General features: G+C 44.4%; 1 protein-coding gene across 4 annotated transcripts in view; it reads right to left on the bottom strand.

Moving 5' to 3' along the window:
- The window catches only part of NEDD4L (NEDD4 like E3 ubiquitin protein ligase), a 269,669-nt gene that overhangs the window by 124,148 nt on the left and 131,862 nt on the right, over nt 1-13,659 (bottom strand). For all 4 annotated transcript variants that reach the window (XM_081929590.1, XM_081929592.1, XM_081929591.1 and 1 more), the window contains exons 3-4: nt 9,204-9,285; nt 7,747-7,785 (exon numbers count right to left, since the gene is read on the bottom strand). In XM_081929590.1, coding sequence (XP_081785716.1) covers nt 7,747-7,785; nt 9,204-9,285 — 121 coding nt within the window. The remainder of the gene's footprint in view (nt 1-7,746; nt 7,786-9,203; nt 9,286-13,659) is intronic.

Below are 13,659 nucleotides of genomic sequence, written 5' to 3' on the forward strand. Positions count from 1 at the left end.
GATCTCCAGATCGCAACCTGGCTACTTCATTTCCCTCTAGGAACATGCAGTCGTACCTTAGATCCTGAACGCCTTGCTACTCGGACATTTTGGCTCCTGAACGCCGCAAACCCGGAAGCGAGTGTGCCAGTTTGCGAACGTTCTTTGGAACCCAAACGTCCGACGTGGGTTCCGCAGCTTCGGATTGGCTGCAGGAGTTTCCTGCAGCCAATCCGAAGCCGCGCTTGGGTTTCCAAATGTTTTGGAAGTCGAACGGACTTCAACTGCAGATTATCCAATGGGAAAAATCACTTACTGCCCACCATAATTTCAGCAAAGCGTGTTCCTTCATGGAGAGCACATATTGCGGTGGGGTCTAACAGGACACACCCTCTCGGTTACTGGGCGGGACCATTTGGATGGCCATGACTGTGATTGGGCCAATTTGAGTTGTTGGGGAGATTTTGATGTTACTATTTAGAGGGATGGCCCGAAGGTTATATATTCTTGGGACGCAGTTTTTTCAGTCCCTTTTGCTGCGTGCATCGGATCGCCCGCCCACCCTCCCCAATTTAGGGCTGTTGCGTTTGACCTTGCTATGCCTGTCATGGGGTCGTCTGCTTTGGGGGCAGGAGCCTGGTAGGAATTTTGTCCATTTGGCAGATTGGCTGGTGCCATTTGGCTTTTGCCTACTGCATAGCAAATCGTCACAACTTGTAAGGTTGCAGTTAGGCATTGGTTAAAAATTGGTTGGTGGAGGGGTAAGGGTTGGCTATGCCTGCCCTTCCAATGCTGCTGCTGCAAGGGAATTCCATTAAAGGAATCCAGGGGTTTACCATGCTTTAGTCCGTATCCCCGGCAAGGGGCTAGGGCGGTGCAAGCCCCTGGGAGCATGAGGGGAGGGGTGACGGTATGCTGCCATTCTCCCCCCCAATAGTGTTTTCCTCTACTGGCTTTTGCTGGAATCCGGAAGTCAGTTCTGTCCCAGGGCGGGGACAGATAGTCGTAACAAATACCTAAGCAACCACTCACATTATGTATTTTAATAAAGTTGTGGCCAAAATTATGCCAAAAACCTTAAACAAAAATGTCTGTGTGAATTGTGATTTATTTAGGGGGTGGCTTGGGGACCTCGACACGCAAACAAATTTCTGGCTATGATATATCTAATCTCAACAGCAGAAAAACCAGCCTTTGAAAAACCTGCACACAGGGTTGCTATGCGAATGATTAGCATTAAGTTAGCCGTGACTAATCCCACCCCCTGTCTTCACTCCAAGGTGGGGTAGGGACATGCAAGCAAAGCCGGCTGGTGAGCTTCTTTTAATGTTAGAAACATTGATTTGATGAAGCCTGATTTAAAAGAAAAACAGCAGCATGCATATGTTGACGCAGACAACATAAAACCAGGCTGCAACGAGAGTCCCATGGTTAGACAGGGAACATCTCCCACACAACGCATCAGATGCTGGCACTTCCCATTAATAACTGGGGCTGATGAGCTGAGATTCTAACATTTGAAGGGTCAAAGGTTCCCCATCCCTGGTGTACTCCATGAAAGTTCGGAAGCAACCTTCTAACGAGTGCTTCACCAAGCTCTGTATTTTCTATACTGGAAGGGCTGGGAGATATACCGTCCAAAATAGGTTTGAAGTCCACAAAGTGGAAGCAGTTTCATAATATTCGACACGGCAATATATCGCAATTCACGGTGTGTGCATGTGCTATGTAAAAAAAATTGTAATTGCAATGTGGGAAAAATCGTGAAGCCCGGTCATTGCTCCTCTCATGATTCCTGCTGCCCCTGTTGCTCTGTTTACAACAGCTGTAACAATATGTTAAAGGTAAGGGTTGGAAACTGGGATAAGAAAGGAAAGTACCCAGATGAGAGCTAGGAGGGTCCGGGGCTTTTTTTTTTTCAGCTGGAACTCACAGGAACTCGGTTCCGGCACCTCTCAGGTGGGCACCATTGCCATTACAGTGGACGCTCGGATTGCGAACGTGATCCGTGCGGGTTGCACATTCACAACCCGCAGCGTTCGCAACCCACAGCGGTGCGTCTGCGCACACGCAGGTTGCGATTCGGTGCTTCTGCGCATGCGTATAGCATGATTTAGCGCTTCGGTGCATGCGCAACCACCAAAACCCGGAAGTAACCCGTTTCGGTACTTCCGGGTTTCGGCAGTCCGTAACCCGAAAAAACACAACTTGAAGCATCTGTAACCTGAGGTATGGCTGTATAAGAGAACAAGGGAAGCATTCATGGTGAGTTCTGGCACCTATTTTTCTAGAAAAATAGCACAGGGAGGCTCCAACACTTTCTGAGTGAGACAAGGGTTAAGAGATACCTCTGAGGGAAGATTTTGCATTTTCTTTCTTTCTTTTTGTTTTTATTTAGATTAGTTTCTTTCATCTTGTTGTATTCTAAAAAAGCTTTAATAAAATCTTAAGGGGGGGGGGACTCTCCTTCTTTAGACCCAGGCCAAAAACTGAGACAGTTCTGAATTCAGGGCTGATATATTTTTCCTCATCCACCCCAGCAACACTCAAGGTTTTTGAAACTGCAGTGATATACAAAGCCGTAATTAACAGTTATTAACAGGACCAAAGGAATTGACTGCGCAAACTGAGCCACCGTGTCATCAATAGAAAGCGTTACGCGGTGAATGCATGTTTATTCGGAATTAAGTCCTACTCTGTCTAATAGAACTTATTCCCAAATTAAGTGTGCATAAACTAAACATAAATAGGGTTGTGGTGCAAGCCCCTCCGTGATCAACGCTAAGTGTGTTTAAGATTGCAGCACTATAAACCTGAAGTATAACATGACCAGACGTAAGTTCTGGTAGAAAGATTCCTATGTATTAAACTTTGTTGTGACTGGAATGGAAAAAGCCGGGACCAGACATGTGGGGTTCAGTGCCAATACAATTCCCAGGGATTGTGCATTACTAATCAAAACAGGCTTGGACCATTTCTTCCCACTCTTCCTTATAGAGAACACTGAAGAGATCAATGTGTCTGGGACAGCAAGGAAGACTGCAGAAACAAAATCGTCTCTATTTTCTCTGTTTAAGCATGCTATAAAAATCAACTTGAAAACCACTTATGATCTTTCCAAACTGAGAAACTGCTAAAAATATTGTTTCCAAAATGCTAACAAAAAAGTCCAACTGCGCAGACACTATTTGAAAAAGATACTACAGTTTTAACAATCTACAATGCCCCAGTGTTTACAGGCAGCTGCTCCAAAAGATTAAATTTAAACTGCTGAAATATTACCTTGCCTCTCTTTCCTCTCTCTCTCTCTCTCTCTCTCTCTCTCTCTCTCTCTCTCTCTCTCTCTCTCTCTCCCCCTCTCTCTCTCTCACTTTTTCTGCCTTTCTCTTTTTGAAGAAAGACTTCCGAGAGTTTAGACAGCGTTCTATAGTAACTGGTTAACAATACGAAAGCCCCGCTCACTTGCAATATTAAATCTGAGAAATCATTTAAAATAATGTTTTCTACTTTCCCTTCATCTTGTTGAGTAAGCCAGCCTGGGGAAAGTATAATGCAAATGAGTGGTGGTTGTTGTTTTTTCATGGATCATATAAAATAAGTGTAAAACGATGCACCTTTAAGACAAATTCTAAAAATGATCCTTAAAAATACAAACTGCTCTGCAGTTTCATTCATGATATATTTGCCTCTGTGGTATGGCTTTGGCCATCCGTAACTGTGAAATTAATCCTTTTTGCCTAGATATTGTGCCACTTTATAGGATTAGGCTATAAAGACTGGTCCCTTAAAGCCAGTGTTTTCAAAATGAATTTCCAAAGTAGTAAAGGTTTAAACTTGGAAATGCAACGTTTACCCATCGTATTTATAACACATGTACGGTTTGGGTGCTGACGTCCACTAATCACTTAATCTAATCCTGGCATCTACTGCTCAGTCCTTCCCGTCTTGCCTTTATTGACTGAAGCAACAAGTTGAACTGCTTCCATCATCCCAATCAGTCACTCTCCCCACCAACTGGATTCTCAAAACTTCAGTGCTACCAATCCCTGGAAATAATAATAAATAAATAAATAAAAATTATTTATATCCCGCCCTTCCCGGTTCAGAAAACCGGGCTCAGGGCGGCTAACTACAAATTTAAAACACTTAATTGTGATACAACAAAAAAACAGCATAAAATACAGTATAAAAGTGTGAATAACAATAAAGTTCTAAAATCAATTTGGGGGAAGATCCATCCAATAAACATAAGATGATCACCAGGGACAGCTGCCTAAATTAGTCCTATTTGGGTCAGCAAGGAGGCCAGGGGAGAATTAGCTGTGGGATCCCAGAGCGGGTAATCTTCATTAAAGGGGGGAGGAGAGGAAAGAGAAGGGAAATAAAAGATCAGGCTAAATTCAAACTGAAAGCCAGGCGGAATAGCTCTGTCTTACAGGCCCTGCGGAAGGAGGTTAAATCCTGCAGGGCCCTGGTCTCATGGGACAGAGCATTCCACCAGGTCAGAGCCATCACTGAGAAGGCCCTGGCCCTGGTGGAGGATAATCTGACTTCCTTAGGGCCCGGGACCTCTAAACTATGATTATTCATGGACCTTAAAGTGCTCTGTGGAGGGGAGGCGGTCCCGTAAATACGAGGGCCCTAAGCCACAAAGGGCTTTAAAGGTCAAAACCAGCACCTTAAACCTGACCCGATACTCCTCCAGGAGCCAGTGCAACTGGAAAAGCACTGGGTGAATATGCTCCCATGGCAGGGACCCTGTGAGGAGCCTCGCTGCAGCATTCTGCACCCGCTGAAGTTTCTGGGACAGTTTCAAGGGCAGGCCCATGAAAGGGATGTGTGAGAACATAGCAGGTGAGTATCGGGACAAGTGAAACAGTAAAAAGTGGCTGGCCGCAATGAACTTGTAAAATGTGTATGGCAACAAAACTAAACTAAAAATAAACAAACCACCATCAGAAACCTCTTAAACTGGAGGAGAGAAATTGTCCATGCGGTCATGTTTCTGTAGAGGCTTTCTAGGCTGGAATAAGCCAGAACAAGTGAGATACTGACAATATTTTTAAACAGAAGACATATAGTAAGTGCATGGAGTCACAAACTAATAAGAATCAAATAAATATTCCAGCAGCAGACAGTACAGTTCTTCCAGGATAATGAACAAATTAATAGTCCCCAAAGGTGCATCAAATGGTCAAGGATCAGCTGCGCTTGGAGCACCCTATTGCGATGTTTGGAGCACCCATCATCTCACGTTTGTAGGATACTGACTGCGGAAAGGCATTCTGCCTCCATTTCAGTGATCTTTGACAGTCACTCCTACCATTCCTGTTCATGGAACATTTATTTGATTCTTATTAGTTTGTGACTCCATGCACATAGTATATGTCTTCTGTTTATGAATTTTGAAACAGTATAGTGTTATAAAAATATTGTCAGTATATTATTAGCCGACGTGTTGCTTGTTGTTGTTCCGAGTGTTCTGTTTCGCAACACAGGGGATTTTCTTTGGTGTAGAACGAGTGAGATGGCAGAACATTTAAACCAAAACAAAAAAATGGGATAAAGTGCACTTGGTCAGAAAGATATGGGCTCAAATCCGACTTCTCGCTTGTCACAGTGTACATTACAATGGTGTTCTTCCAAGTTTTGGAGCGGGCCTGAGGCACATTTGCCAAAATTGTGGCCACAACTACACTAGGTCTTTAAAACTCTCTTGCCTCCTGTTTTGTTTAATGAGAACGAGGCACTCTAATAAAGACGATGCACATCCAAATGCCAGGGGAGTTAATTAAAGTTGCCTCAAGTCAAGTCCCAAATTAAATACCCAACATCTACAGACAGGAGTGCGGAAGACTCTGAGACCCAGGAGAGTCTACTGCCAGTCAGTGCAGACAACACAGCAACAGATGGACCAATGCTCTGAAGCATAAGTTGGTCCCATGGATTTGTGTGCTTGGTATCCCAATGATTCTGGTGGCATAATTTTGGACCTGGCAATATACTGCGAATTGTGATTGACGGGGGTGGTGGTGTGCGCACTATGCAAAAATCACAGTGTGGGAAAAACTGGAGCCAGCCAACGCCTCTACACAGATCCATCCTTATCTCAGACATGGTGATATATTAGTATATCACATTGTTTATCTGGTAATATATCACGGTGTTGAAAACCAGATATGGCCCGGCCCTACTGTTCACAGCTAAATAGTTCCTTATTTCAGACATTGCGATGTAATGGTATATCACGATATTTAGCTGGTGATATATTGCGATGTTGAAAACCAGCCCCACTGGTAAAGTGGCTCATTTGTAACAACCGATGGCTCTGTTCTATGGTAAATAAGAGGTAAGGAAGAAAATTCATGTCTTCACTGGAAATAAATACCGGAAGGAGAGGGAAAATCTCAGACAGAAGGAGTGTAGGCGATGATTGGCTAGCCCCTTACCAATGCCAGTAGCCAAACCTGCATGGAAAGGTGTGGCTAGCTAGTCAGCAACCCCACACTCTGACATTGCTGAAAGTAGAATTCCCTGTCTCTAAAGGTAAAGGTAAAGGTACCCCTGACCATTAGGTCCAGTCGCGGACGACTCTGGGGTTGCAGTGCTCATCTCGCTCTATAGGTTGAGGGAGCCGGTGTTTGTCCGCAGACAGCTTCCAGGTCTTGTGGCCAGCATGACTAAGCCGCTTCTGGTGAACCAGAGCAGTGCACGGAAACGCTGTTTACCTTCCTGCCGGAGTGGTACCTATTTATCTACTTGCACTTTGACGTGCTTTCGAACTGCTAGGTTGGCAGGAGCAGGGACCGAGCAACGGGAGCTCACCCCGTCGCGGGGATTCAAACCACCGACCTTCTGATCAACAAGCCCTAGGCTCTGTGGTTTAACCCACAACGCCACCCGTGTTCCTATCTCTACTGCTGCTAATTTCTGGTAGGTGTAGGAAGTCATCCTTTGCACTCCATCCAACAAGTTTTCTTCAAGCAAATTCACCCATTGCCATTGAGCATGCCACAAGCGCTTTTGACACAACTGTACTGGGAGCAGGAAGTTATGGTACTTGGACTATGGATACAAGCTTGGATTGGCGTGAAAGCAGGGATTGGGAACCTATGGCTCTCAAGATGATGGGCAGCAACTCCCACCACCCCCAGACAACAAGGCAAGAGGGATGATGGGAACTATATCCCAGTGCCTTCTGGGTAGCCTTGGCTTCTGCATCCAATGCAATAGATTTATTGCTCAGCTTCAATACTCTTGTCCCACAAAACCTGAATACTAGTCCAGCAATCTTCACCGTTTAAAAAGCTTGAACCTATCTATAAACAACCTGCAAATGAAACCTACTTTGTCTCCCCCACCTCCAGCCTTTTTCATTCACAGCCCTTTGTTTCCTCTATATGTCTATTTGCCTCCATCTTTTCCCCTTGGCCTAAAATATCCTGTGAATGGAAATTGGGATAACCACTAGTGTAGAACACCCTAAGTTGAACCACCTCACAGGGATGTTGTGAAAAAGATAAAACATGTTGCAAATTAAAAGCACTATTGTATATTACAAAATCATTCCCAGAGAAGGCCATGATTCATATTGATAGAAATGTTTTGTAAACGTTTGGTTTAGCATGTTTAAGAAAATAAGAGTTGCTTTGCTGGATCATTAGATTATGGGCCATCTAATTCAACATTCCATTGCCAACAGCACAGAGCCAGATGCCAGCTGATCGCACAGGAAATAGGCTTGTCATTTAAAATCAGAACACTTACTCTAAAATAAAATTCTTCATTCCATTTCGGATTCAATGTCTGCAAGAAAAAAGGAGGAGGGGAAATCACATTTAGCAACACCAAATCTTAAAGAGCTTTAGAAAATGCTGAAGGTCTGACATTTCGCTGCAATTAAAACAAAAGTGACATTCTTTGTTAAGAATATCAGAAAGGAAAATAAAAAAGAACTAGAGAGGAAAAAAATGTCATAGCAACAGCTTTCATCTGCAATAAAGACATTGTCGTCAAAAGGCTTCAAATTCATTTGCTGAGCAAACCGTGTGGGAGGGCATGTGAAGTGGGATGAGCCAGAAATAGACGTCAACTATAAATAGGAACTTCACAGTGGGAGGCAGATTGCTGATGACCTGGGCAGAGATGTCTTAATGAAGGCCGTTAAATATTTCATTATTAAAATTCTTCAACGTGTCACTGGGGAGTGGGAGAGCGCGAGAGGGTACATGGTCAGTGTGTGCAAGTAGAGGAGTAGATCTGGATCTCTGAAGCAGAATCGCTGGTAAAAATGCCAAATATAAATTTATGATCGGCACAGAAAAGCATTTTTTGCACCAAGTATTTCAGATGATAACCTTTTAAATTTGTGGCCAAAATCGATATGCATTCATTCATTCATTTTTAAAAAATGTATAAAAAGGTAAAGGGACCCCTGACCACTAGGTCCAGTCGTGACCAACTCTGGGGTTGTGGCGCTCATCTTGCTTTATTGGCCGAGGGAGCCGGCGTACAGCTTCCAGGTCATGTGGCCAGCACGACTAAGCTGCTTCTGGCGAACCAGAGCAGCGCACGGAAACGCTGTTTACCTTCCCGCCGGAGCGGTACCTATTTATCTACTTGCACTTTGACGTGCTTTTGAACTGCTAGGTTGGCAGCAGCAGGGACCGAGCTCACCCCGTCGCGGGGATTCGAACCGCCGACCTTCTGATTGGCAAGTCCTAGGCTCTGTGCTTTAACCCACAGCGCCACCCGGCAACAAGTGGGAATAACCCTTAAGCGAGCCCCTCAAGGTGTCTCATAAATGTGTGTATGTGTGTTATGCTATGCATTTTGTGACATGGGCATTACATAGGGATACTTTTCACAACTGTGATCTGGGTAGTGGAGTGGTGTAAGTGAAGAAAAGAGACAACAGTTAACTATAACCTTGTTCACTGCCCCTGCTCAGGCTGCACAGAAAAAGCATTTGGGTTCTTGAAATTCATTCTGATTGTGCACATGAAATATAACACATAGAATTCTACAGGTTATTGTATTAGTGTGGGAAAAGAATCACGATCCAAGGATCCCCAGGCATGCACCTCCAGGTGGGTGGACACGTCAGGCATAATCCTGGTACCCATCCTGGTACTTGGCCGCAGGTAGCTGACAGCCAGGTGCAAAGTGTGCCTGGCTAATTTTGAACGCTGTCCAACAGTTAAGGATATATTATCGCCACTTACCTTTTTAATAGTTTTTGTCTGCACCAGGGCAAGTTCTCGGTTTTCATCTGCTACATACAATGAAAGTTTCACATACGGGTCACTGCAAAAGAAGAACTCGCCGTTAATGTTCCGAATCTCCATAAAGAACACATGATGAAAGAAATGTCATTCATTTTTATTTAAAATTTAACACACACAAACTTTATGCATACTAATGATGGCCAAACCATTTGTAAATAAGCCGTTATTGAAATAAAAAAGGTAAAAGGTAAAGGACCCTTGGATGGTTAAAGGTAAAGGTACCCCTGCCCGTATGGGCCAGTCTTGACAGACTCTGGGGTTGTGCACCCATCTCACTTAAGAGGCCAGGGGCCAGCGCTGTCCGGAGACACTTCCGGGTCACGTGGCCAGCGTGACATCGCTGCTCTGGCGAGCCAGAGCCGCACACGGAAACGCCGTTTACCTTCCCGCTGGTAAGCGGTCCCTATTTATCTACTTGCACCCGGAGGTGCTTTCGAACTGCTAGGTTGGCAGGCGCTGGGACCGAGCAGCGGGAGCGCACCCCGCCGCAGGGATTCGAACCGCCGACCTTTCGATCGGCAAGTCCTAGGCGCTGAGGCTTTAACCCACAGCGCCACCTGCGTCCCTCTTGGATGGTTATGTCCAGCCAAATGTGATTTTGGGGTTGCGGTGCTCATCTAGCTTTCAGGCCAAGGGAGCCAGCATTTGTCCACAGACAGCTTTCTGGGTCATGTGGCCAGCATGACTAAACTGCTTCTGGCTCAACAGAACACTGTGACGGAAACAAGAGCACAGGGAAACGCCGTTTACCTTCCCACTGCAGTGGTACCTACTTATCTACTTGTACTGGTGTGCTTTTGAACTGCTAGGTTGGCAGGAACTGGGACAGAGCAACGGGAGCTCACTCTGTCGCAGGGATTCGAACCGCCGACCTTCTGATTGGCAAGCCTAAGAGGCTCAGTGGTTTAGACCACAGAGCCACCCGCATCCCTCAGTATTGAAATATGTTTGCATCAGCTCCTATTGGATGCTGCAGTTTGGCTTAGTGGGCTGGAATAATGCAGATACCTGAAATGAACTACATAAATGTTAAGTGTTTCCAATGAATGAGAATTCTTTTCCATTCATTACTGTCATTTCATTCATTAATTGTTGTTTTGCACTACAATCTTACACATGCTCACTAAGGAATAATACCCACTGAACAAGTAGGGCTTGCTTCTGAGCAAACATTATGTGGAGTTGTGATGCTATAAATTTAAATTCATCGGCACTAACAAATCTGCAAGCGTTTGAACAACATCAGCACAACAGAAGGTCTCCCCAAGCACTTGCATTTTCTCCTAAACAGACGGACCACCTGTTGCTTGGTTCCAAAGAGGGAAAAAAACTTGTGAATTAATGTAACTGAAATGGTCAGCTACCCTCTAGTGGTTACACTTAACACAGTTAAAACACAGAAAGTGGCAGGTTGTTCTACAATAGTTATTTTCCACATTCATTTGAAAGAGAAAAATTTGGGGGGGGGGGAGCGCTAAAAAAAAGAAAAAAAGACGAAGCAAGCTCATCCTGTGAACAAAGTGAACAATTAACAAATCTAAAGGATGTTGTGAAAAAAAGGCTGACGCGCACACAAGAAGCTCAAATTACTGTGTAAAATCACAGTAGTAATGGAAAATTTTAAAACTGCTAGCAAGTTAATTCAGGTTGTTAATTTCAAATGAAGACAATTTTTCTCCCAAAAAATTGTTCTCAATACTCATAAATGTCAAAATTATATAAATCTTTTAATGGTTAAGATAAGAAAGTATACGCAAGAGAATTAAAAAATCTCATCCTGCCGCCTGAGTCCCAAGACATTTTGCTGCCTGAGTCAAATGATAAGATAGCAGCCTTCTCAATTCCACGTACAGGTGTTAACTGCTCTGGCAGTCAAAAATGTACATCAGCATTGGTGGTATGATAGCATCTTTCATTGTGCCCAAGGCAGCAGGCCAGGATAGGGGTCCCAGAAGGGGAATGATGGAGAGCTCAGGAGGAATATTCAGAGGCTGTTACTTTTGCCCTTGGGCATCTGCCGCCTGAGGCAGTTGCCTCAATCTGCCTAATGGTAGGACTGACCCTCTGTCCACATAACAGAGAAATTTTTCTGCACATGCTATATTGCCACATCTAATATAGAGGGAAAGTCTTACATGAAGAACTTGAAAAGGGGGTGTGGGGGGGGAGAGAACATTTCCCCCCCAAAATGCCCATCCCTTTAGTATCACAGTCTCATATTGCTTTAAACAGATACACTAGCTAGCAACTAAATATATATTGGAAATTGAACATTTGGGGAATATTAAACGATTGGTGAAATTATTAGTTTTGTGTGGGAAGAGGCAGAACATATCCTGTCGACCACAACCATTTAATTAATCATTCACAGTTAACAGTAATCCTGTTTTTACTTCCTTCACAGTCATATAGATCCAGAATTGTTTGTATTTAGTCATCAGAGGATCACAAAGCAAGCATTTAAGAAACCAATGGAACCACCTACCTGAATACACATACAAGTAAAATAAATAAAATTCGCATAAGCCCAAATACAAGCATAAACAAAATTTAAAATTCCAACTCTCTAGCGAGACACAGCATTCTTCCTTAAAACATATATATTCTCCAATTACCACACAGAGAAAATGCAAAAGTTGCATATTTTGTCCAAACGGTAAATAAGATCCAAGGATCCCCAGGCATGAACCTCCAGATGGTGGAGGTGTCGAGCGCCTTCACTTGGTTGTGCATGGCCAACAGCCAGGTACAAAATGCGGCCGACTAATTTTGAACACTGATTGCCTCCCATCACTCCTCTTTGTCTAACCAGTCCCCAACAATTGTCTATTATTAGTAGTATTAAATCAATTTATATACAATTAAGTTATATAATTTAAATTAGTTTCTATGTGGTTTCTAAATTTAAAAGCTAATTGCACAAGCATTAACATGCATACTAAAACAATCCCACTTAAATACATACCTGTGTGTATGTATGTACACACACACAGATACACATGATTCATCACCACCATTATATCTTAAAGGTAAAGGTAAAGGGACCCCTGACCATTAGGTCCAGTCGTGACCGACTCTGGGGTTGCGGCACTCATCTCGCTTTATTGGCCGAGGGAGCCGGCGTACAGCTTCCGGGTCATGGGGCCAGCATGACTAAGCTGCTTCAGGGGGAATCAGAGCAGCGCACAGAAACGCCGTTTACCTTCTCACCGGAGCAGTACCTATTTATCTACTTGCACTTTGACATGCTTTCGAACTGCTAGGTTGGCAGGAGCTGGGACTGAGCAACGGGAGCTCACCCCAGTCGCGGCCGACCTTCTGATCAACAAGTCCTAGGCTCTGTGGTTTGACCCACAGCGCCACCCGCGTCCCCCATTATATCTTCCACCTGTTTAAATCAACCGACTTAAAAGAGGGACATACAGCTTTATGAACATAGATGGTTCCACTGCATGAGCAGGAACTCAAGATTGCCATGCCAAAGGGACCGCCCACATGCAGCTGCAGGCACACAGAACCTTCTGCTGAACATGCAGACGTCAGATGTGGAACTGCCACCTACACAAATTGAAACTCAGGGAGTGGAGAAGGTGAGTCTACATCCTAATAACTAATCAAAGCAGACAATGTTGCCTGGAGAAATGGAGGACTCAAAAGTCCTAGAAAAGAGAAGATACTTGAAATATGTTTCTCTCCCCACAATAAACACAGCACAGCAAATGCAGTTTGTGTTTGATTACACAAACGCGTACAACATCACCTGGAGGTGTTTTTTTCAATACTTCGTTGCGCCTGTTGCCTAAGACTCTGCCTCGATGGTGAGAGCGTCCTACATTCCACCATTAACACATGCAAATCTTACAGGTCAGATTAGTACAACCATTTCTCAACAGCAGCATGAACTGGTCTACCTCTTCTCTCTCTAAAATAGTTAACACTTACATAAAGTTGTTTCCAAGAGCCAGAACTTTGATCTGAGACAAAACTGCCATCTGTCAAGGACTCTGCCCTGTCAGGAATATGTGCAGGAGTCAGGCCCTGTGACCAGTAGGACTTTGCAGGACTACGGCCTTCCTAAGTTTGTTCTGAAGAGGCAAGGAGCAGCTGCACAGGTGAGGCCAATTGGTAACTCACAGCACCTGGTGGCAAGAGCTGGGAAGGAATGTAAGGTCAGCATTTCCCTTTGGCTCTTTGCCACAGCAACACACTTCCTGCCTTGCTGCGTTTGACTCCTTGATCCTCAGACTCTTGACTTCGTGACTCCTTGCTTCTTGATCCTCGTTCTTGACTCCCGGCTCTCTGACCCTCGGATTCTTGGCTTCCTGACTCCTGACTTCTGGACTCCCGTTCCTGCTCCCACCCCGCCATCTTGCCCCCGGTCCCGATGTCCCCA

Source organism: Podarcis melisellensis (assembly GCF_964234715.1).
Source record: "Podarcis melisellensis genome assembly, chromosome: 11".
NCBI lineage: Eukaryota > Metazoa > Chordata > Lepidosauria > Squamata > Lacertidae > Podarcis > Podarcis melisellensis.